Raw genomic sequence first — 23,767 nt, 5'->3', positions numbered from 1 at the left:
GGACAGAGGCGTTCCAACTCCAACCAATCGGCGACGAGACTTGCCCTCTTCTCGCCCTATTAGCGGACGCCGGGGGAAAGGTAGGCTCTTCCGGGTCGGGGTCGGCGTTGGGGGCGGTGGCAGCGGACAGTGAAGGGCAGCGGCTGCGGCGGCTTGGGTGATCCGGTGAGTAAACTGCGGGCCATCCCGGACCCCTAATTCCTTCTTCCGGGCCCCTCTTACGGCGAGTCGGGGGCCCTGAGTCCCTTCGGGGCCCGGAGTGCCGCGGAAGCCCGCGGAGGAGATTTAAGGGCCGAGTCCCTCGCGCCGCGGAGGCCAAGGCCGGCAGGCAGGAGGGGCCCTGGAGGAGAGTGAGAATGAAGGCAGGACCGGGGCAGGACCGGGGCAGGAGTGCGGAGTGCGGCCCTGGTTGAAGCGCCTTCTCGTGGCCTGACCTCTAGTTCTCATGTCCTCATTCAGTCGGTTACCTACCGTGTTTCCAAAAAGCGTGCACCCCTCTTCTTCCCCACCCCCAGTCTTTTTCATTAAAGTGTACTGAAAAAAGGGGGGAGGGAGGGTTGGGAAAGGAGTGGGGGAGGGGAGCGAACGGCTCTGGAAATGGAGCAGTGACTGGTGGTCCAGAATTGGGCTCAATGGGAAAGAATGAGGCAGGATTAAGAATCATGGGGTGTCAGAGACGGGGCGGGGGGGAGGGGAGGGAGGACCCTAGAAACAAATGAGCTGTAGTCCACAGGAGGAAAGGGGCCTTGGGGGTTGGGGGGGTGGGGGTGGGGAATTAACGAGTCCTCGGTCACGTGGTAAGACGCTTCAGGTACCAAAGAAGGGAAGGACAGGACCTGGGGTGAGTGGGGGGAGTACAGGAGCAAACTAGTGGTTTCACGTTTGGAAGCTCCGAGTTTGAGACCTACTTGTACTTGTGTGTCTCCTTAGCACCTTGTCCAGAACTAGGCACATAGGGGTCGATTGGGTGCAGGGAAGAGAATGAAAGTCAGTAAGCTAATATGTGCCAGGTATTTTGGAGAACAGCGTAGAGGGTAGAAAACTGGTTCCTGACACTTGGAATATTTGGGTTCGAGGCCTGCTTCTGACTGTCCTGGAAGTCTGACCCTGGCAGGTCACTTAATCTCTCAGTGCTCTGGGCAGCACAAAGACTGTAAGTGATAGGGAAGGTGGTGACTTGCGTTGGTATAGGAAGTTTCCACATCTGAGAGTTCCTATACCAATGGAATCACACACAGGTCCAGTGTCTATCTCTACTTTGGAAAATTCTAAAATAAGAGATTGGGTTCCTGTGCCCTAAAAACTCTGTTTGAGAAGATAAGCACAAAACAAGATGCCATAAAAGATAAGAGATCCAACGTGGCTGTGGGTGATTAGTCTTAGATTTAGAGCTGGAAGGGGCTATCCCCAGACCCTTTAGCCTTACCTTTAACAAAATACGAAAAAGAACAGTAGCCCTAGCACAGCAATAGAAAAATAAATATCTAAAGGCGAATACAGTATGTAGAGTTTCCAATTTAAAGTACAAACTGTGTTGTAGATTTTAGCAGTTCAGTAAGCAGGTTGTATCGTTCTGTATCGTTCTTCTGAAATCTTTTAGCAGGGGCAGAATTAGAAACTTAACCTCCTTATTTTGTTATTGCTGCGTGGATTTAAAGGCCCATTGCAGTGGTGCAAGAGTATTTTATTTGGAGTCAGAAAAGCTATGTTTTAGTCGCTCTCTTGCCATTTATAGGCTTCATGATTTTGAACAAGTTGTATAAATTCTCTTAGTTTGTTTCATCAGCCATAAAATAGTAATAACAATAATGCTTTTAGTTTGGTAATCCACTATACCCAAAGTTATCTTCATCCTTATAACAGTCCTGTTTCTTGTTCATCCATGTCCCACTCTTTGTGACCCATTTTAGGGTTTTCTTGGCAAAGTTACTGGAGTGGTTTGCCATTTCCTTCCTCAGCTCATTTTATAGATGAGGAAACTGAGGCAAACAAGGTTAAGAGACATACTCAGTCCCTTAACAGGTAGTAAGGGTCTGAGGTCACATTTGAACTCAGGTCTTCTGACTTCAGGCCCAGCACTCTATCCACTGAACCATCTAGCTGCCTTAGCAACCCTGGGGTAGGTGCTAGTATCTGAGGTTGAGAAAGACTTGCCTAGGATCACACTCTATTAAGTAAAGTATGTGAGGCTAGGGATAGTACTTGATTACCTTACAGAGCTATTGTGAGGATCAGGCTAACAAGTTATTTAATAGTAAGCAGCTTCTAAGGGCCAGGCACTTGTTAAGTACTGAAGATACAAAGAAAGGCAACAACACGCAAACCATTATGTATAAACATGAGAAAATGTATATGAAGCACTTCTTCATATAAATCAGGAAGTACTATAAAGATTTGAGCTCTCATTATTTGAATTGTAATGTATCCCTCCCTTTTCCCCTCCCCCAGAGTAGCTGTCTTAGCTACATCAATGCTAGAACTTCAGATAGTGGGAGAAGCAAAGCAGCAGTAGATAGAGTGCTGGACATATATTGTAGTCCTGATTCATCAGGGACAAGTCACCTAACTGTCACTGTCTGCCGATTTTCTAACATATATATATAAAATCCTTTGCAAACTTTAAAGTGCTATGTATGTCCGTGTTAGTGATTATTATTAAGAAGTCCAAAAACCAGAAAGGAGGAAAATGCTGTTCAGTTAGTTGCTGTATTCAATTATATTGAAATAAATGTAACTTATTTGCTCAAATTGAATTGCAGCCAAACCAATTAATTGTTGGGTTTTTCTTCATATTTAGGATTTCAATTATGGCAGGTCCAGAATCTGACAGTCAATATCAGTTCACTGGTTTTAAGAAATACTTCAATTCATACACCCTTAATGGCAGAAAAAACGTAAGTACTTGGTGGTGATACTTTAGGCAATCCTATTTTAAGACAGTTGTGATGTAACATTGCTTTTCTGATTGGTTTTATTCAGTATGTACTGGCCACTTATGGAGGAATCGCTTTGCTCATACTTTACTTCAAGGCAAGGTCTAAAAAAACTCCAGCTGTAAAAGCAACATAAATGGTAAGATATTGACATGGTATGTAACAATACTTGGGATTGAGCAGCACAAATTCTGTGTTTGGGTCCTGAGTTACTTTGCTTAAAGAAGGTTTTCTGGAGTTTAAGGTCTGTTTGTAGGGTATGTTACAGATGAAAAATGCCTGTAATACAGAAACCATAAGAGAATACTACTATGTTAGAAGGCAGCTGTCTTCTCAATAGCACTTTAGGTGTCTTTGAGAGATAGAGCAGTTTGAGTTTCACCTCCCATATTTGGAAAAGTGATATTCTCTCAGAACTTTAAGCATTTCTTTGCTCTTTAACATTGTTAAACCTAAAGTTTTCTGCTAAATTCTCGAATTAGTTTTTAATCATTATAAAAGCCCTTAGAACATATAATTTAAGTCATAGTTTAGATCATGTGTTTCTAAATAGTCCCCTAGATGTTTAGATAATAGCTTTAACAAATGCACTAATTCTTTACAGAGGACAGGCTTTGTAATTTTGTTAGGTGAAATAAACATGTTCTTGGAACAGTCCATCTCTACTCATCCTTTCCAGTCCAATTCAACTAACACCCTTTCCGAGTGGCCAACCTTCCCTTATCCTCCCTTTACACCCCCTCTTCCCTCCAAAGCTTATCTAATACTTGCCTTGCATTTCTCATACACATGTATTCTGTATCACATGTACTTCTTACTGGCAGATACTATGTTCTATCTTTCCTAGAAGCTAATATGGTATTCTCTTTACACTAGATGTTTAATAAATGCTTATTAAATTGAATTTTCAACTTCTGTTTAATAACGTTCTTTTCCCAAAGCAAATACTATGGCATCTAATGCTTAACAAATGTTTGCCTTTAAATTGGTATATGTATTCACATTTGTTGTATTTTTGGTTTTTCTTTTTATAGGAGTCCAGTATGTGTGTGTGTATATGTGTATACTTTGTCCATCATCAAGTTCCCTGGCTAAAGGACCTGCTGTTAACTTAGCATGTGATCTGCAGTTCTTGAAATAAAACATGAACTCAGAAAAGTTGGCTGGTTTTTATTTACAAGGTATCAAAAATATAAAAACTGTACAAAATACAACAAAGGCAGAAAACTGGCAGTGAGTTGTCTGTCTAAATCTGCTTTTAGTTTCCCAAAGCAAGGCTCTGTATTGGAGGTAAGCAACTGAAATGTCTGCATTTGACTTCAAGTGTATTTTGTTTATCAGCTAACTGAAACCAAAATTTAGCTGAACATCTTTATTCTAAGCTCCCTCCACAAAAGGTTGTTAGTTTACAACCTAGGGGACTAGGGAAACATAGGAAGTCACTTCACATAAGAGAATTTCTTTATTAACAGAAGCTATTCCTTCACTGGCTTATGAAATTCTCAGTTGCACTGAAGTTAATTACTTAGACCTCTGTAAATAGTGCAGTAAGATTTACTCATGAGGCCAGAGGTTGATTTAAATTAAGACTAAGCCCCTTCTTATTTGATATCAGTGGGCTGAGAAGAGTGTATGTGATTGTTCAAAGTGAAGAACAGTTAGGAAACCATTAGGGTAGGCAGCTGATCTGTTACACTTAAGTACTAGGTACATTAAGTGCCAGACAGTAGCTAAATTTCATTTTTTTCATATCAGGAATATACGCAGCTTCATCCAACCTAAACTTAGTGTTACATTGGACACTAAGGGCTTTGAATCTTCAAGTAGGTAAAAATTATTGAAGTCATTAATTGTGTGTAGTTATTTTTTTTTAAGGAAAATAAATTAATTTGTAATTTGAACAGAAATGCATAGTTTCCACATAATCCAAAGCACCATTTTCTTTCTACAGCGTCCATGCCTTGTATCCAACTCACAGAAAGTAGTTAAATGTGCAATTGCTGTAGAACTGTTGTCCAGTTTAGATTTCCAAGAAGCCTTCTTCCAGATCCTTTTAGATAAGACACTCTTTGTGGCTTAAATATTAATCTTTGAGGTATTTTACTTTTTAGTATCGTTTGTTTTTTTTTTCAGGGAGTGGCTTTCAAAAAGTCTTAATACAGATGGTTTATTGTGGACTATAAGCTCCTGCAGCTAAAACCAAGTTTCTTCTAGTAAAATGGAGATGTACAACTGGTGTTGACTTGGTCATATAGGTTCCCAACAATAAATCCTGTGAATTTTCAGGCAAGTTTATATGTCCAGTGGCTGTAGTAAAATCATCAGTCTCTAGGTCTTCAAATGCTTTTACAGCATCCCACAAACGAACTGTGTTATCCATTGACCCTATGGAAAGAATATATGTCATCAACTAAATTCTGATCTACATTTTAGCATTTTTAACACAGTTTCTAATAAAGGGCCAATTATAAACAACATAAAAGAACAAGTAGATTGGGCGTAAGAGAATAATCCATACCACTAAGCAGGATTGGAATTGCTATGGAGGAAAGCAAAAAATGGGTAAAGAATAAAGAGTTTTTTGAACTAATCACAACACAGAATTACTTTTTAAACACACTTATCCAACCCATTTATTTCTAGTTACTTACCTGATGCTAAAATTTCTCCATCTCTACTAAACTTAAGCGAACATACTGTATCTGTATGACCTTTTAATTCTCCAACCATCAAGCCATGTCCAATATCCCAGAGAAGTACCCTGCCATCTGTTGCTCCAGTAGCCAGAAATCTCCCATTGGGAGAAAATGCCAAGGAATGAATTGGTCCCTGTAATGTAAAACAATGTGAATTTTTTTTTTTTTTAGAAAGGATATTTCAAATAGCAACTGAATTTTGAACTATAGATTCCAATAGTAGTAGAAAGTAGTATTTGAAATTTATGTATTACTGTTCACTTAATGAAATTAGACCATTTTTCTCCTAAAAAGCAATGACATTTTGTTGATAGCCTTATTTACCTTATGTCCAGTGAAGATCCTTACACAATTCCCATTCAAGACATCCCATAGCCTTACTGTTCTGTCTGCTGAACCCGTAGCAACATAATTAGAGTTTGGATGAAACCGTGTACAGTTCACATCAGCAAGGTGGCCAGCAAATATTCTTAAAGGCTGGTAATGATCTGTAGCCCATAATCTTAACAAAAACAAAAAGGCAGCTTTGAAACAAAGATGATAAAACATAGGTTTCTGTTATTAGTATATTCTACCATAAAAGATGTAGTACTGAAATTATCTAAAATTAAATGTTTATTAAACTGTTTGGTTGTCAAGGGAAGAAACAAAGATTTCCATTTTAAAAATCTATTGACAGAGTTATATGTTGATTGCTATGAGGCAAAAATCCTTCTCCCCCCCCAGGCTTTAGAGTGAGGTTTTTTGGAAATCTAACCTAGACAGTTATAGCAATTTCATATTTAACTACTTTCTGTAAGTTAAATATGAGGCGTGGACACTATATAAAGAAAATGTGGAAATTAATGCATTTTCTATTCAAATTTTCACCTTATTTAACATTTGAGCAAAATATGAAGTAAATTTTTTATTAAAGTAGTGCTGCTATGTTAAAGGAAATACGTTAATTTAGTGTAGCTCTAGGCTTCATGTAGGGAAAAATTTCCTATCAACCAGAGCTACCCATAAATAGAATGGGCTGCCTTAGGGGAGGTACAGAGAGAACTTTGAGGAAAGGCTGGATGACATGTTACTTGTGGATTTTGCAGAGGGGACTTCTGGTGTAAAATGGACTAGATGACTTCTGAAGTTATATGGTGGTTTTCCTTTAATTCTATCATGACTCACTTTCCAGTCTGCCCTAGGAAAATGGTAGGATTTTGGATAAGACAATATGGCATATTAAAATGGTTCAACCATTCTGGGGAAAAAAAAGTTAGAATCATGAAAACTTGATAGAAAATGTTTCACCTCAACCCTTTGCCCCAGTTTTTCTACTACTAAGCATATACTCCCAGTATATACTCTTGTCAAAGACAGAAAGTCCCCAAATAGACCAAAGTATTCACACAGCACTTCGTGGTAGCAGAACACTACAAAGTGACACTCATCAAATGAGAAATAGCTGAACAAAGTGATAGAGGAATGCCATACATTATTATTGTAATGAGAAAAGAAAGATTTCGAGAACATGGGGAATACTTGTACGAACTGATACCGAATTAAGTAAACAGAACTAGAACAATTTCTGATTGCAATAATGTACATTTTTTAAAAATACTAAAAGGAAGCCAAACTTCAGGTAACCATGATGACCAATCTCACACCCAAAGAACACATAATATGTATCTTCTTGTGGGGGGGGGGGAGGAGAGAATAAGGGTAGAATGTTGCATATACTCAAAATGGCACATTTTTACATTTTTCTGTTACAAAAGAGCTTGGAAGGGGAAGAAAGGAGAAACTATTTAAGAAAATCCATTTTTAAAAATCAATAGGAACATCTTATTTTGTCCATATCAGTCCATCTTCTTTCTGCCTCATTCTACAAAAGTGACAGCAGGATAAGACAATGATGGTTTAGATTGGAGTGGTATAAGGCAACAGAAAAGGAGAGTTAATGGTATTCACACAATTGCAAGTAGGATGTTCCCATCCACATCCAGCTCCTGTTTCCATGTTAATTTTGGAATTTATATGTACGATTAACTCTAGCACAGTACATGTGATTAGAAATCGAGAACTCTGTGCTAATTTACCATTCTGTAAAATGACTATATTTTACCTATTGTAAGGTTTGTTGCTTAAAGGACACTGAATAACTAAACCATGTATGAGAAAATGCTTATTCTCAGTAAACTGCAGCTTCCTCTGACAACTAAAATTTATATTCTCACCGAGCTACTCTGTCATGTCCTCCTGACACAAAATAGTATCCATATGGAGAAAATTGTGTGTCCCACACTGGATAGTTGTGTCCTTTGTATCCTACCAAACAAGTGAATGTTTGAAGACTCCACAGTCTAACAGTGCCATCTTCTGAGGAGGAAAGTAGGTAGTTTCTAAAAGGAAAAAGAAAAAAAAGATAAATGTGATTTCTAAATGAAAATTAGACTCCATTTTCTTCTAAGGATACAAAGAAATCAATGTGAATGTTCTTTGTCTGTATGGCCATCAAAAATGAGAAGGTTAGGAAGAGCTGATTAATAACTTGTTGGCTTTGTTCCCAAATAGAATGCACAGTAAAAGTGCATGAGTAGAAAGCCCCAAAGTGCTCATGCCAGCTACGAGCTGGTCAAGACTCAACACCTACCCCACGCACAGCTCTGTACTAGGTATTATGGACAATCAAGGTTTACAAAGCACCTTAATTATATCATTTGAAGCTTACAAAAACCGAGGTAGGTGCTGAGGGGAAGTAACTTGCCCACAGTCACAAAACTACCATTCCAGGCAGAATTCAAACCCAATGTCTTCTTGAGTCCAAGCCTGGTGGTTATATACTAACACACAATTGTCTTAGTTTCCCCATCTGTAAAATGTGAATAGTACTTCTGCTTATGCTTACTCACAGGGTTAGGAAGCTTTTTGCAAACTGTAAAATACTTATGAAAGCAAGCTTTATTTTTGTCAACATTTATAGAAATGCTAATTATGGTCCCATGCTACTTTAAGAAAAATTAATATAAAATTCAAATCTTCAGAAAGTATTTTTATGACTTTGCACTGAAAATAGAATATTTCCCTTAATCAACCATAAGAAGACATCATTTTTAAGACATTTTGTACCTAAGGCAAACCCTTGCCTCTCAAAACATTTTAATGACAGGGATTATGTTTTGAAAGAGATGAGTTTATCCAAAGTGAAAATTCTCAACTAAGCATACATAGAATATGGAACCATACAGAATGCTCTTATTCTGGGGGGGTAGGATCTAGAGATCTACAGGAGACATGATCACAGAATCATAAATTTAGAGCTCAAAGAAACTTTCAGCTATTCCTCTTATTTTACAGATCAGCAAATGGTCCCAGAGAGGTCAAGTAAGGCCAGGAGTCAAACTCAGGTCCTCTGACTCCAAATCAAGCACTGAATATTAGCTAGTCAGTGTTTCTTCTAATTGGACTTTTGTTTCTGTTTTAATCATAACTCTTAAAATAAGATTGAAGAAATATTTTCATTGATCTTATTACAACATGATAAAAGTCAATTGGTGCATTTATTAACAAGTTATCAGGTATCACTAAGGAGGTTTGTTCAAAGACAGCAGACAGTGAGAGGTAGCTGAACCCACCTCAATATGACCATCAAATATTCAAAACATAAAATTCCCTAATTTGGAGAGTTTCATCTAGGAGAAAATGTTTATAAGGCACTTAGCAGAACGATTTATGAGTGCTAGCCACCCTTACCCAAAAACAAATGAAAAGGGATGAGATCATGTCAAATTTTCAAATGAGTAAATTTGCTTTGCATGTTTCCCATGACAACCCTTGAAGAGACACTTCCAAAAGGTTATTATTACTATTCCAGTGTATATTTTAATTGTTATTCCTTTGTACTGGGGCCCTGAAGTAAATTAACAAAGGGCAAGATCCTTAAATCTAATCATAATGAATATATATAGTATTAGAACTTTTCAGCAATATCTTAATTTGCATAATGCAGCTTTAGAAAATATTCTGCCCAATCACAATATGATGCTACCTAATTTACCTTTTCTGTTTTTCATATTTTACCTGTCAGGACTGAAGCTTGCTCCATAAACAGGCCCACTATGACCATACAGAATCTTCAATTCACTTGCTGTTTTCTCATCCATGATTCTTTCTAAAACATCATCTGATTCTTTGTCTATAAGGCTGAGATCTAGAAAAAATTTCAGACAGCAATGATTTAAATGGCACTTGTCAAAAACTGATTGACCACATCATAATCTAACAGAATATGATTCATCTCACAATTAAGTGTTGTTATTCTTTGTCATTCTTTTAAGATTTTTGTCTAGTATTTTATACTGAAATGTCACTACTAGAAACCATTTTCCCTTAAAATGAGGCTTTGCCCTAACTTATTATTTCACCACAAAATATACAAAAAACACATACTTTTTGTATGTAAAATGAAAATCCTTATCCAAATTTTTTACATGATCTTCTGGTGTTATGCAATCAAAGAATATGTAAAAAAAGTTATTCATGTCCTGTAAGCTAAAATGAAACCAAGTGGAACAGAAGTTTATGGCAATGGCCTTAAGATCAGAAGCTAAAGGTACTTTATGGATTCCTAGTAGCATAGACAAATCAATGAAAACGTCATAATAAAGCATTTCTACTACCTGTTGCTGTCTTCACACTTCGAAGCTTTTTGGGAGTCACAGACCACACTCTGACAGTGGAATCAGCAAAACCTCCTGCAATCAGACTGGAATCGTCAGTGACATCAACTGCAGTGAGACCCTGTCAGTAGAAGGGATCGAAGTTTGAACAGGAAGTCATACTAAAGATACTTTATTCATACTGAAACAATATTAAGTACCTACTATATGCCATGCATTGTACTGGGGGGTGGGAGGGGATGCTGCCAAGTGCACCAAAAATAAGACAAAAGTGCCTGCTCTCAAAGAGTTTTCCATTTAGAAGGGGCAACTAGATAAATGCATCTCCAAAACAGAACTCCTCTTTCCCCCCAATCCACTCCTCTTCCAAATCCCTGTCTGTCAAAGTTCCTACCATTCTTCTGGTCTCCCAGATTTGTATCTTCAGGCCCTCCTCCACACATCCACTCTGTCACCAAATCTTGGTTTCTCCCTCCTCCTTTTGCATCTGACTCCTCTCTGCTCACACAACCACCCCCTTAGTCTGAGCTCTTCTCACCTCCAACCTCAGCTCCTGCTCCAGCTTCCTAATGGGTCTCCTTACTTTAGCTCTCTCCCCACCCCACCTTCTGCAAAATCAATCAGTTATCAAGTACTTATTGAGAACTAGAGATACAAAGACAAAGCCAAAACCAGTTCCCAGCCCTGGAGGAGTTTGCATGGGAAGAAAGACACATATCAAGTACGTACAGAATGTGAATGGAAGGAACACACAAGGCAGTGCTGGGAAGGGGAAGGCCTTCATGTAGAAGACGTTGTTTGAGTTGAGTGGTAAAAGAAACCTCATATGGTGGAGGTGAAAAAGGAGAACATTCGGCTTACAAGGGCCAAGTAACAGGGACAAGGCGAGTCAGGCGACAGCACCGTGTCTGAGTACCAGCATGCCTGATGTCAGAATGGAACAAAACTGGAAAGGCAGAAAGGAGCCATGATTTTCCTTATGTGTAGAGCTGACCAAGTCACAGCTCCCATACTCAGTAAATTCCAGTAGCTCCTTCTTGCTTCCAGAATCAAATGTCTACTTTTCTGTTAAGTTTTTAAAGCCCCTTTACAACCTAGTCCCAATCTACCTTTCTGACCTCATATTCCTCTTCCTTTAATCTACCTTTCAGTCAAATAGACCTCTATCTACTCCTCACAAATAGCACTCGATCCCGTCTCTACCCCTTTGCACTGACTGTCCTCCATGCCTAGAATGAAGGTACTTCTTCACTGTGGAGAATCCCTGACTTCCCCCAAGAAGTAGCTCCAGCACTACTTTCTACATTAAGCTTTTCCTGATACTACACCCCCCTTCTCCTCCCCCGCCCCCTCGCCCCCCCAGGTCCTCCAACTACCTTGAATTTAGCTCTTCTGCTCATTCCATTTATATCTATCCTGTGTTTACTTGTCTCCCTAGATAAGAAATGTGAATGCCTTGAAGGTAGGTATCCTTTCATTCTCTGCATTTGTATCCTCAGGACCTGGCACCTAGTTAGTGCTTAATAAATGCTTGTTGATTGACTGACACATAGATAATATACAGCAGAATATGACATACATAAGAGGAGTATAAAATGCTATCAAATGGTGTTTTATATCTGGAAAAGAACCATCACAATCAAATCCTATGAAAACAAGTGATCAAAACACAGTGACTGCTACCTTATTAATTTTGAGAGTGCATGGGAGAGAATTCTCCCATGATTAAAAAAAAGTTGGAGGGTTGCTAGGAGGCAAAGGGGATAGACACCAGCCCTGGAGCCAGAAGGATCTGAGTTCAGATCTGGCCTCTCAGACACTTATTTGCTGTGTGTCCCTGTGCAAGTCACTTAGCCCTGATTCCCTGAAAAAACCCTACTGTCTCAAAGCAATTAATACAACAGAACATCCGCCAAGGTGATCTTTCACCACCTTCCACCTACCTGCCTCCCTTCATTTTTAATTTTAAATCACCTAAGTTTTGCCTGAAGCACATAATTAACAATAAGCTAAAACTGAGAAATTTTTGTAATAAACACACAAGGAAAATTTATGTACAGTACTGTATAATCTTAAGTATAAAATTCTCAAGTTTATATAATGTAGACCACAGAAATTTCCAAGCCTAGCAGAACAAAATCATGAAGCTTTCTATTTCTCAAAAGTTCAGAGAATTTTACTGATTGAATCCAGTAATAAAATAACATTTAAGTGTGACTGCTGTAAATCATCAAAGACTTTCCAAGGAATGGTATGTGTTTTTTTCTAATCTTGTCTATCTTAATTAACTATGTGCTGTCTTTAGTGAAATCATTTTCACAGGTTAAATCAAAGAGTAAAGTTACATCTTCCCCAACCCAATTTTTAGCCTGGTTTTAACTATATTTCACAGTCACTCTTTCAAAATCAATTCAAAGTATTCTATCCTGAACTTCCATGAATATTTCACCAACCTGATAGGCATTCAGGAATGTATAGAAACAGATGGAAGGTAAGCAGTCTGGACCAAGACGCACACGTTTCGTGGTTTCTTTCATATTCATTATTTTATCCAACTTGTCTGAATCTTTCAATTCAGGAAGAGGAATTCTATGAAGAAAAAAAAAGACAGCTTGTCCAACCATGCTTTGGCACTAGCAGATATGAGCAGCCTCATGGAAGACCCCATCTGGTTGCCCAGGTTTCTCTCTCACCTGTTTTGAGGTGGAGCATTAGGGTCTTGTTTTTTGCTTTTAGATCCCATACTATCTTTTTTAGGTTTCTTTTTTTTGGGCTTCCCTTCCTCATTCTCCCCTTCTTCATCTTCATCATCCAAAGGAACTTCAATTTCTGGTTCTTTTAACAAGCCAAAAAAAACCTATAAATCAAAAGAGCAAATATTTCAAGGAAATAAATACTTTCAGGCATTTCTAATGCAGTTTTCCCACTAATGTACAGTGAAGTATGATGCTGTCAAGATGACTGACAAGTGTTTAAAACAAACTATGTACACCCATTCTTTAGAAAATGAAACATTCCTGTCACTATAACGTCACTTCATTGTGTGGCCCCAGCTACTTTCAGATTTAGCACAATGCCCAGCACACAGCAGGTGCTTAATAAATGCTTATTGACAAACTGATTGCCTAAAAGAACGTGTGAGCTGATCCAATGGAAATGCTCCTGATTCTGATTCTCTGCATGATACGTGTCCCAGGACTGGGCCCATACCTTTGCCTTATTTGCCTCTCGCTTTGCCTCTCCGGCCAAACTTCCCACCATAGCATCTATCTGTTGCTTACTCCGAGGCATCCCATCGAAGATGTCAATGTACAGGTGCTCCTGGACTATATTCCATATTTGGTTGTTCTGTTTCTCCTGGAGGTGTCTTTTCAAGAGTTGATAAGAGTCACGGGAAATGCGCAAAACAAATTTACTTGTTCGAAAATCCAACATGGTCTCATTCCCTTTCATGTGCTCCTTTTTGGTAAGGCTAGATAACACTCGCAGATCATCCTGATAATAACATTCCTGATCGCCATGAAACCTATTTCAATTTTTAAAAGATTAATTTTAATAACTAGTTTTTCTTCATTATCATTATGGTATTTGCCTCCCTCCCATATATACTTAAATAATATTGCTGCACCTTCAAAGCAGTCTACTAAACAAGGATTAACACAGCCAGCGTATTAAGAATGAATTTCATCTTAACTTATTCTAATTCAATTCTTAAATTCAGCCATTAAGATTCTATACAATAACCATTTCATCTGCCAGTGAAATGTACAACACAATTTCAAAAAGAGAATTAAATAATCTATGTTACTGAAACTAAAGACAGGAAAGTACAGCCATTATTTCAGTATTTGAGGGTTTGGGGACATTCATTTTGGTAGTAATAGGAACATTTGCATGGCATTTTATAGTTTATCAAAGTGCTGCCACATCTCATTTAATCCTCACGATAACTCTATGACAAAGGCAGGACAGGTATTATTATCTCCATTTTACAAATGAGGAAACTGAGATCCAGGTTTGAGTGACTTGCCCACAATCACATGACTAAGTGGCAGAGCCAGACCCTGAGACTCAAACCCAAGTCTCCTGATCCCAAGTCCAATATTTGTTCTACTACAACACAAAAATGTGTCTTTATTTAAAACTGGGTTACATAAATGCTTTTCAACATGATATTTAAGTATTTGCTGACTATATGAACTGTATCACATATCATCCCTTTAATGTACATGTTATGGCTAGGGTCCTTTGAGGGCCCTTCTACCTCTACATTTATGATTACAAAATGCTACTGATAGCAAAAAAGAATTAAAAATGCAAATTAATAATTCCAAAAAGTAATTGAGTAAAGTCTTCTGGTCTTAATAAATACCTATTTTTCTAACTATAACTCTCAAATATAAACTGTTTCACACTGGCTACATTTCATATGCTGAGCCATAAAAGATAAATTTAAAATAATTATACTATCTGCCTCACCAAGTTGTTATAAAACATAACAGTGTTGTATAACTTAAAGCACTTTATAATGAGCTGTATTATTATTTTTATTAAGAGTACTCAAAGGCAAAAATTTAGAAACAGAAACATTTAAGGTTAAGTTTTAGCTCTGATTCACAGTTCAAAGATTACTATAGTGTTCATTCACTTCCAGTAATTCATTTTCACTGTGTTAGGCACTGTGAAAAGCGTAGGGCTTTCTGTTCTGGTTACTTTTTAATAGACGGGGTATTTTGCCCAGGCTTGAAGTGCAGCAGTCACACAAGGGTCCAGTCCTAATACTGACTGTTTCAGGAGTCTTGACCTGCTTGGTTTCTTAGTGGGGCCAATTCACGTAGGTAGCCTGATGGACCCCCATTCCCAGGGACTCATCATATTGGGGCCAGACTTAGTACAAACACGCTAAGGGATCTAGTCTACTATAAGTCCAAATAAACCACCAGCCTCAAGTCTCCTGGGTAGCTGGCATCATAGCTACTATCACAGCCAGGGGGTGGAGGGAAATTAATTCAATTAAGTCACAGCGACTGACCTTTTGGAGCTTATAATCTAGCAGGAGGCAAAGTATTGCATATAGAAAGTTCACTTCAAAGGTTCTTTGCAGGTCTGAAATTTTAGGATGTGGAAATGTGTAATGCTATATAATAATATAGGAATTATAGTGTAGAATATATTAGCATAAAATAGGTATAAAGTACCATATGAGATCAGTGGAAGGAAAGAGAATTTCTGACTGAAAGGGCAGAGTTTGAGAAAGGGGACAGGAAAAGGTTTTCTAGAAGTAGCCTTTGGCCTATATATTCATTTTCAGGAATAGATAGTATTTCAAAAGGCAAAAAAGGGGCATAGGGAGTGGGGAGGGACAACAGGCATTCTACGTATAAATAATGACATGGCAAAGGTATGCATGTATACAAGGGACAGGAAATAGTTCCGTTTGGCTATAGTGTTAACACATATTGCATTAAAATGAATTGGAAGTGAGCTATGAGAGAAGGTCTGAAAGGTAAAGAGCTACAACATTTTAGGTGACTTTTAACAGCTAACTGGAGACTGGACTCTATAAGCAATATGGAGCCATTAATATATTTTGAGCGGAGGGCTAACATGAGCAGATCTGTGCAAATATGAATCTGGTAGCAGTGTGAGAGATTGGCAGGACAAGACACTGGAGGTGGGTAGGGAGATCAGTAGTCCAGGCAGGTGGTAACCAAGGACTGCCTTTGGGAAGTATAACAGGGACAGACAGGAGGATCATAGGATGATAGAATCTAGAACTAGAAAAGGCCTTAGAGATTAGATCATGCAGGACAATTCCCCCATCCTAGAGAGGAGGAGACTAAGGTGCCATGAGGCCTAATGACTAGGCCATGGTCCTAAAAGTACTAAGAAAGAGAGCAGGGATTCCGGAGGAGTGCCTTGTCTTATTAGGGCTGCATGTAAAAGATTTGGTGACTGATTAGTCATGACAGGAGGAAGAAAAAAGAAGAAAAGATAAAACACTACAAGATACAAGCATGGGTATCTAGGTGAATGGTAGGGTCACTATGGTACAAAAAGAGTGGGTTTGGGGAAATAAGTTCTGTTTTGGACAAACTGACTTTGGAATACCAATAGAACATTTGTTGTTAGCAACACATTACTCTCTTCTTACTATCAGATGAACTCTGAAGTTTGGTCAGAAGCTTGGCTGAAATCAGAAGTTTCAACCTCCTGGGCAAATGAGTGGAGGCTGAGCATTCAGCTCAGGGCCAAGCCAGAAGAGTGTATCATACATACTTGCATCCTGAGGTCCAAAAAAAGTACTGGCAAGTACAGATACAAGGCAAGGAAAGAGAGTATGTTATTCTGTTCACTCCCAGAAGAAGCAGGTAGCAGTAGTAAGAGATGGAAAGGGATGGAAATGATTAGAGTAAAATAAGAATAAATTCTTGGAAGTAAATTCCAGTCACTGGTGATTAACTTTCTTCTACATTTTCAGTCATGATACAGTATTTTATAAAATATATATATATACATATATATATATATTTATATACACACTTTTGTGAGGAATCTTGCTGAAGTACAAAGAGATCTAGACTAGGAGTCAGGAGACTTTGAGTTCTAATCCTGAATCCTGCCACTAACTAGACTTGTGACACTCAGCAAGTTATTTAAATCCTCTGGGTCTCCAATTTACTCATGTAATTAAAAAAGAGGCTGAGCCTAATTTCAAGCCTGAGCCTTGTAATTTTTAATTACAAGGGTCACTTCAAATGTTCCTTGCAGCTCTGAAATTTTGTAATTCTAACAATATGATATATGGACAACCTGAAGTACAATGATATTCACATACTTCTCAAAGAATGATTTTGCTTCATTTTCATGCTGATTGTAGACCAATTCCAAGTACATATGTACAAACAGAGGATAAAATAACTGAGATAATTCTGCTCGATGACAGTCCAAGGAACACTCAATGAAATGTTTCAGTCCACTGTAGTACTCTTCATACATTGCCGGGTCACCTTGCTGACTGTAGGCAGACAACACTGCACTGACATCAGGCTGGTCTTCTACAGCAACTACTCCAACTGCAAAAGTAAAAAAAAAAAAAAAAAGATTTCAGGGAAAATGAAACACTACGCAACCTCTGGCACAATGTCCAGGGGTGAAGCATGACTCACATCTACTCCCTCATTCTTCTCTTCCCCTCCCCCAACACACACAAAGAATTAAAGTTTGTTTATGGGTCTTTTCATATTGCCACATACATCTATCACCTTGTATTTCTGTGGCTACTATCAAATAATTGAAAAGCAAAAAGCAAACATAATTTAATCATTTATCTGGAGCAATTTCATTTTAAAAACAGGATGTCACCATTCTTTAAATTCTCATGGTACTCTGTACCACTCATATAGATCCAATATACCTGATACATAAAGTCCTTCACAATCTGGCTCCAGCCCATCCTTCAAGGTTTATTTTACATTATATCCTTTATGCATTCTACATTCCAGTCAGACTGGTCTCCTGGCTGTCTCCTGAATTCAGCATTCCATCTTCCCTCCCAGGGCCTGGAATACACTTCTCCTTTACCTCCTTCCACCTTTTAGAGTCCTTGGCTTGTTTCAGTTCAATCTGGCACATCCTACTTGATGCCTGTCCTAATCTCTGCAGTTTTTAGTATTTTCTCTCTTCTCAAATCATTTTAAGCTTATTTATGTTTACTTATTGAATTCCCTTCCCCTCAAGAATGGAAGCTTCTCAAAGGCAAGGGCTGTTTCTGCTGTGTGTATGTGCGTGTGTGTGTGTGTGTGTGTGTGTGTGTGTGTGTGTGTGTGTGTCTGTCTGTCTGTCTGTCTGTAAGGGGGGGAGAGAAAAGAGGGGGAGGAAAGGAAAAGAGGGAAAAGAAAAGAGAAACTAGTACCTAGCACAGTAAATGATTAACGTTTAATTTTTCTTCTGTGTGGTCCCCTTAATACCTAACAGGTCCTGACGTGTAGTAGGTAATCAAATTTTATTTAAATTAAATTGAAAAAAAGTTTTGTCAATCAACGAGAATTTATTAAATGACAAGTAGGTGCCAGGAACTGGGGATACAAGTACAAAGAATGAAACAGTCCTTACTTGCAAGAAGCTTACATAAAATATCATTTAAATGTTCATGTAATAGCCATGTTATCCTCTTTGGTAAAGAGCGAAGACATATATCCTTTTAATTGTCATACTGCAAAGCTGGACAATGACAAGCTTTTCAGAAAAATCATAGTTTGTTTCTTGAAGACTTAATGTAGATTCATATACATCACACATAGTAATGTATGACCATTAAAAGAGCAGATTAGGGGCAGCTAAGTGGGGCAGTGGATAGAACTCCAGCCCAAGTCAGGAGGACCTGAGTTTAAATCTGGTTTCAGACTCTTACTAGCTGTGTGACCCTGGGCAAGTCACTTCACCCTGATTGCCTCACTGAGTCTACCAACAAAAAAGCAGCTACCAGAAAGGTAATCTGTCAACTGCACAAAATTCACAAATTTGCCCTATGTGACCCTGGGTAAATCACTTCCACTCTCTCATTTTTCAGATCTATAAAATAAAGGGGACTGGATTCTCCAAATATTCCTTTACAGCTCTAAATCCCATGGTTCATATGATTCTAAATTAACTTGATAAAAGAACAAAGTGCTACTATCACTTGAAACCACTATTATAGTAAAGTCCTGCTATCCAGGACCCCTGGGGAATAAACTAGTTTTGATGACTTAAATCTTCAAATACCAAAGCTTTTTTTTTTTATTTTTAATTTAACTATGCAGGGAAAAAATCTTTCTAAATACAGTGTACATTTCTGAGGATCCCAGATATAATCTGACATTTTCTTCATGACTAAGAGTCATTATTATAAATATTAATTGGTATACTGTGCTGAAATAGTAATGCCTTGGGGCCTACTAAGGTATGTAACTCAATTCAATATGCATTTATTAAGCACCTACTATATACAAGGCAATATGCTAGGTGCTACGGACATAAAGATAAAAATGAAACAGATCTTGCCTTCAAGGAGCATACACTCTTCAGGGAGGAGAAATATAATACACAGAGAGGAAAGTGAATACAAAATATAAATATACACAAAGTAAAATTAAACAGGAAAGAGTGTTTGCTCTTATACTCAATGGCCCAAGACTGCTACGCTTTTCTAGTTCTTATGTTTACATACTACCGCTTCTCTTTCTTCTGTCACTTGTCAATAGCCTCAACCTTATAATATTCAGTTTCTGATCTGGAAACTAAATAGGCAAATTTGTTAGAACTACATGTAAAATACAAGCCAACCAGCTCTGGATAAGGGCTTTTCCTATAGGCAACCTCCAGGTATTTTTCACATGGCTTTTGAGATATTTATTTTAATGACTATATCCGTGTTATGAATAGGTAAGTTGCCAGAGAGAGCTGCAGATATCTAAAAGCTTTGCTCATCTATAGTGTAGCTATATATTCATTCCCTTCCCTTCCTCTTTAAGTTAAGAGAAGAGCCACCTTCTACAAGTCTACCATGTATATTAGCCCAAGGAAACATTCCGAAAATGTCATACCCTTGCCCCCCTCCCCAAAAAAAACCCCACAAGACTTTCTAGTCTTATCTCTCTCTGCTCCCCTCCACAAGCCCCCTTGGTCCAGCCAGGCTGTTCTTGCTAAGACTAGATAAGCCTTCCCTCTCATTCACCTTTATCCTTCAGGGTCCAGTCTACCAGATCTTCCTAGCCCTCATTCAGTACTACAGTGTGAATTCCTACAGCACCAATTTTCTGTAACACTAATTTGGTCACTCAAAAAATAATTATTAAGACCCTGTGATATGCCAGGAACCATGCTAAGCATGGAGACAGAAAAAAAGGCAAAGGATAAGGAGCTCAAAATCTAAAGTGGGAAAAAATTTGCAACAATATGTAGAAACAGCAAAGAATAAATTGGAGATAATCAACATAGAAAGGCACTGGAATTAAGGGGAATAGAGAAAGGTTTCCAGGAGAAGGTGGAATTTTGGAAGCCAGGAAGCCAGGCTGTGATGTATTGGTTTCCCACTGGATCCGTCTTATCTCTCCAATTGGACTTGTAAACTCTCATTTCTTTTGCAAACTCCACAGCTCCCCAGCAAAAAGATTGCCCATCAAGCACGCTCACCCCAGCAAAGCTTAGGATATTTTGGATTCCAAAAGTCAGGTTTTCAAAGCTGAATATGAGGCGAAGCCAAGGAATGTAGGATAATAGGTGGTTGGTGACCGAAAGACTTTAAAGCACCGGGTAGCAAGGCTGGGGGCAAAAACCTGAGGGCTAATCGCGGGCACCGAGGAGCCCCTGGTGCCTCAATACCAATCCCTGCAGGATGTCCCTGGGCTTGTGGAAGGCTGGCATCCAAGTCTGTGCTCATAGCCCCACACCTGGGCTAGCACGGCCATCTATCCATCCATCCTTCCATCCACCCAGCCTTCCATCGGTCCATCCATCCATTCATCCATCTGTCCATCCGTCCATCCGTCCATCCATCCATCCACCCATCCATCCATCCATCCATCCATCCATTCGTCCGTCCGTCCATCCGTCCATCCATCCATCCATCCATTCATCCGTCCGCCCATCCGTCCGTCCATCCATCCATCCGTCCATCCATCCATCCATCCACCCGCCCGCCCATCCGTCCGTCCATCCATCCATCCGTCCGTCCATCCATCCATCTGTCCGTCCATCCATCCATCCATCCACCCGTCCGTCCATCCGTCCGTCCGTCCGTCCATCCATCCGTCCGTCCATCCATCCATCCGTCCATCCATCCATCCATCCATCCATCCATCCATCCATCCATCCATCCATCCATCCATCCGCCCGTCGGTCCATGCATGCACCCGCCCGCCGGCAAGGACAGCTCCAGGCGGAGGCTGTGCCCACGCGCCGGGCGCGCTCCGGAAAGGGGGCGGGCTGCGGCCGGAGAGGCGGGCCCAGGAAATTCAAACCAAACCCGCAGAGTAGCTGGGCCGGCAGCCCCTGACAGCTAGCCGGGCTTCCCCGCCGGGCCCCGGGGATCCTCGGACCCACCTTTGGCCGGAGCCGCCGCGGTCGGGGCGGCCCCCGAGCTCCCCGCGCCGGCCCCCGAGGCGGCGGGGCCCGCGGACGCAGGGCAAGCGCCGGAGCCGGGACCGGAGCCCGAGCCGGGACCCGGGCCGGGGGGCCCGGCGGCGGCGGCGACCCGGCTCAGGAGCGCGCTGGTGGCCTCGGGCCCGGGCCCGTCCGCCTCGCCCGGGGCGCCGGCTCCCGCCGCCTCCTCCAGCAGCCGGGCCTCGCGCCGCAGGATCTCCTCCGACTCGCGTAGGTTGCTCCGCCGCAAGAACTGCAGCACGGCCAGCAGGGTCTGCCGGTCCTGCGAGGCGATGCCCTCGGCGGCGGCTGCCGGAGCCGCGGCCGCGCTCCCCGGGGCCGCTGTCGCCGCCGCCGCCGCCGCTGCCGGAGGAGCCACGGCGGGCTTCGGGGTCCCGCCATCGCCGCCGGCTGAGGACGCCGCGACAGCGGCGCCGCCGCCTCCGTTATGGCTGCCGTTGTGGCTGCCCCCGCTGCCCTCGCCTGGACAGTCGCCCGGCTGCGTGGCAGGGAGCGCCGGCGGTCCCTCCGGGTCAGGCTTGATCACCACCTCCGCCTGCTCCTCCGCCAGCGCCGCCATCTTGCAGCCGAGCTCCCCAGCCGGCCGCCAAGTGTGGCCACCTTTCCGCCTCTGCGAGGGCGGGGCGGAGGGCGCTTTGCGACAGTCCAGTGAGGTGCTTTACGGCAGCCTGGGGGCGGGGGGAGCGGGGGCGGAGATATCCAGGGACGGAGGAACGTGCTCCTTCTGAGTCTACGAACGTCTTTAAGCCCCTGCTGTAATACCACCGGCACGTTCAACCCCTTGTTCCTGACTTTAGCCCGGAACGAGGCAGAAGTTCTGCCTCGGTTTTACGGTGCGGACAAGGAAGACGTGTCCGGCCAGGTGGACATTCGCCTCCGACCTCCTTCCGCCGTGTCCCAGGTGCTGGTTCCCTCAGGTCCTGGGCCAGGCTTCCCGGACCCGGAGAGCGCTGTGCGGGGTTGTCGTTGCTCTAGATCTGCGTGGATATCTTTTATTCTTACATCCCTTTCACTTACAGATACGTATTCTTCTGTATCCCAGAAGGCCGCCCAGTATAACAGAATAAAAGTGAGGTTTAAGAAGTTCAGCAGAGCTGAAGCTAGCTGTCAGACCTGCAAAGGAGAAGCCAGAGGCAACTCCCAGCTCTTCTTTGGGGCCGGGCGTGGTCACTGGCATTCACACCCAGTGTGGATTCCCCTGCTCCCCAAGGAGGTAAAGGGTAGGGAAGCAGGAATCACCTGATGGCATGGACCGGGCACCCTGATGGAAGTGGACCGGTGCGCTGGGACGCCCTAGGAGGGGCATGAAGGACGTACCCCCGTTTATCCAATTTCCAGTGCCTGGGGCTGGTGTCAAAGAGGACACCCGGTCCGTGACCTATGAGCTAGGAGAGATGGCTTCTGAGGGTTTTTTGAGCTGGTTTCTTTGCTGGGACACAGCACCCAGAGGTTGGGTCTCTAATTTTCCTAGACCAAACTCACCTCCTTAGCCATCGCTGTCCTTGGTGTATTGTGTGTAGCCTCCCCATGTTAGGATGTAGGCTTCTTGTGTTTCACTTTTGTATTGGTTACACACTTTGTAATATTATATTGTGCATGTTTTGTTCTTGTTTAGTGGTATTTCAGTCCTGTCCACCTCTGTGACCCCATTTGGGGTTTTCTTGGCAAGGATACTGGAGTGGTTCACCTTTTCCTTCTCCAGCTTATTTTACAAATGAGGAACTGACGCAAACAGGATTAAGTGACTTGCCCAGGGTCACAAAGGTAGTAAGTGTCTGAGGCTGGATTTGAACTCAGGTTTTCCTTACTCCACTTGGACACCTAGCTTCATGATGTGCATGATTTCTTATGTATAATGGGTTTCATATTTCTAGGCTTTTCAATGAGTAGAGGAAGGGGCAAAGGGAGAGAAAGAATTGGAAACTGATATTTTTTTTTTTTAATTTTAGAAAAAAGTCATGCTTTGGAATAGAGGTGTTTTGTATCCCCAACACTTAGCATGGCTCCTGGCCCATTGTAAGCATTCAGTAAATTTTTTTTTTTTATTCATTAATTTGAAAGGATAGGACATAGGAGTTACAAGTCAGAAGAATTCAGGTCCTTCTAGGGGAGGTGAATACTATGGAATCATTCAGTTAACATCAATTCATTTAACAAGCATTTATTAATCATGGGAGGTGGACCCTGAGAATTTGGAGACCAGCTTGCAATAGGCTTCATTTGAGGGATGTAGAAACTTACTCTGTCAAATGAGGCAGTTAAACCGCACGTTCTCTGGAATTCCTCCCAATCAGTCTGAGTCCACAAGATTTGTTTTTGTTGGTCTTTAATTTTT

General features: G+C 41.1%; 2 protein-coding genes across 2 annotated transcripts; one reads left to right on the top strand and one right to left on the bottom strand.

Moving 5' to 3' along the window:
* The first annotated feature begins 59 nt into the window (after positions 1 to 59).
* ATP5MK (ATP synthase membrane subunit k) lies at positions 60 to 4,091 on the top strand. Its single transcript, XM_072621439.1, has 4 exons — positions 60 to 165; positions 2,798 to 2,894; positions 2,980 to 3,072; positions 3,968 to 4,091. Exons 2-3 carry the CDS (start codon positions 2,808 to 2,810, stop codon positions 3,067 to 3,069), a joined length of 177 nt encoding a protein of 58 aa, XP_072477540.1. The 5' UTR covers positions 60 to 165; positions 2,798 to 2,807; the 3' UTR covers positions 3,070 to 3,072; positions 3,968 to 4,091.
* On the bottom strand, positions 4,088 to 22,040 carry TAF5 (TATA-box binding protein associated factor 5). The gene is made up of 11 exons (XM_072621435.1): positions 21,373 to 22,040; positions 17,126 to 17,363; positions 13,498 to 13,813; positions 12,981 to 13,144; positions 12,741 to 12,876; positions 10,288 to 10,408; positions 9,689 to 9,818; positions 7,846 to 8,010; positions 5,954 to 6,131; positions 5,585 to 5,762; positions 4,088 to 5,318 (listed from the first exon to the last, which is right to left on the bottom strand). Exons 1-11 carry the CDS (start codon positions 21,989 to 21,991, stop codon positions 5,101 to 5,103), a joined length of 2,463 nt encoding a protein of 820 aa, XP_072477536.1. The 5' UTR covers positions 21,992 to 22,040; the 3' UTR covers positions 4,088 to 5,100.
* Between the last annotated feature and the right edge of the window lie 1,727 nt (positions 22,041 to 23,767).

Source organism: Notamacropus eugenii, chromosome 1, assembly GCF_028372415.1.
Source record: "Notamacropus eugenii isolate mMacEug1 chromosome 1, mMacEug1.pri_v2, whole genome shotgun sequence".
Taxonomy (NCBI): Eukaryota; Metazoa; Chordata; class Mammalia; order Diprotodontia; family Macropodidae; genus Notamacropus; species Notamacropus eugenii.
Note: the sequence above shows the minus strand (reverse complement) of the source record. Positions and strands in the feature narration are given on the sequence as shown.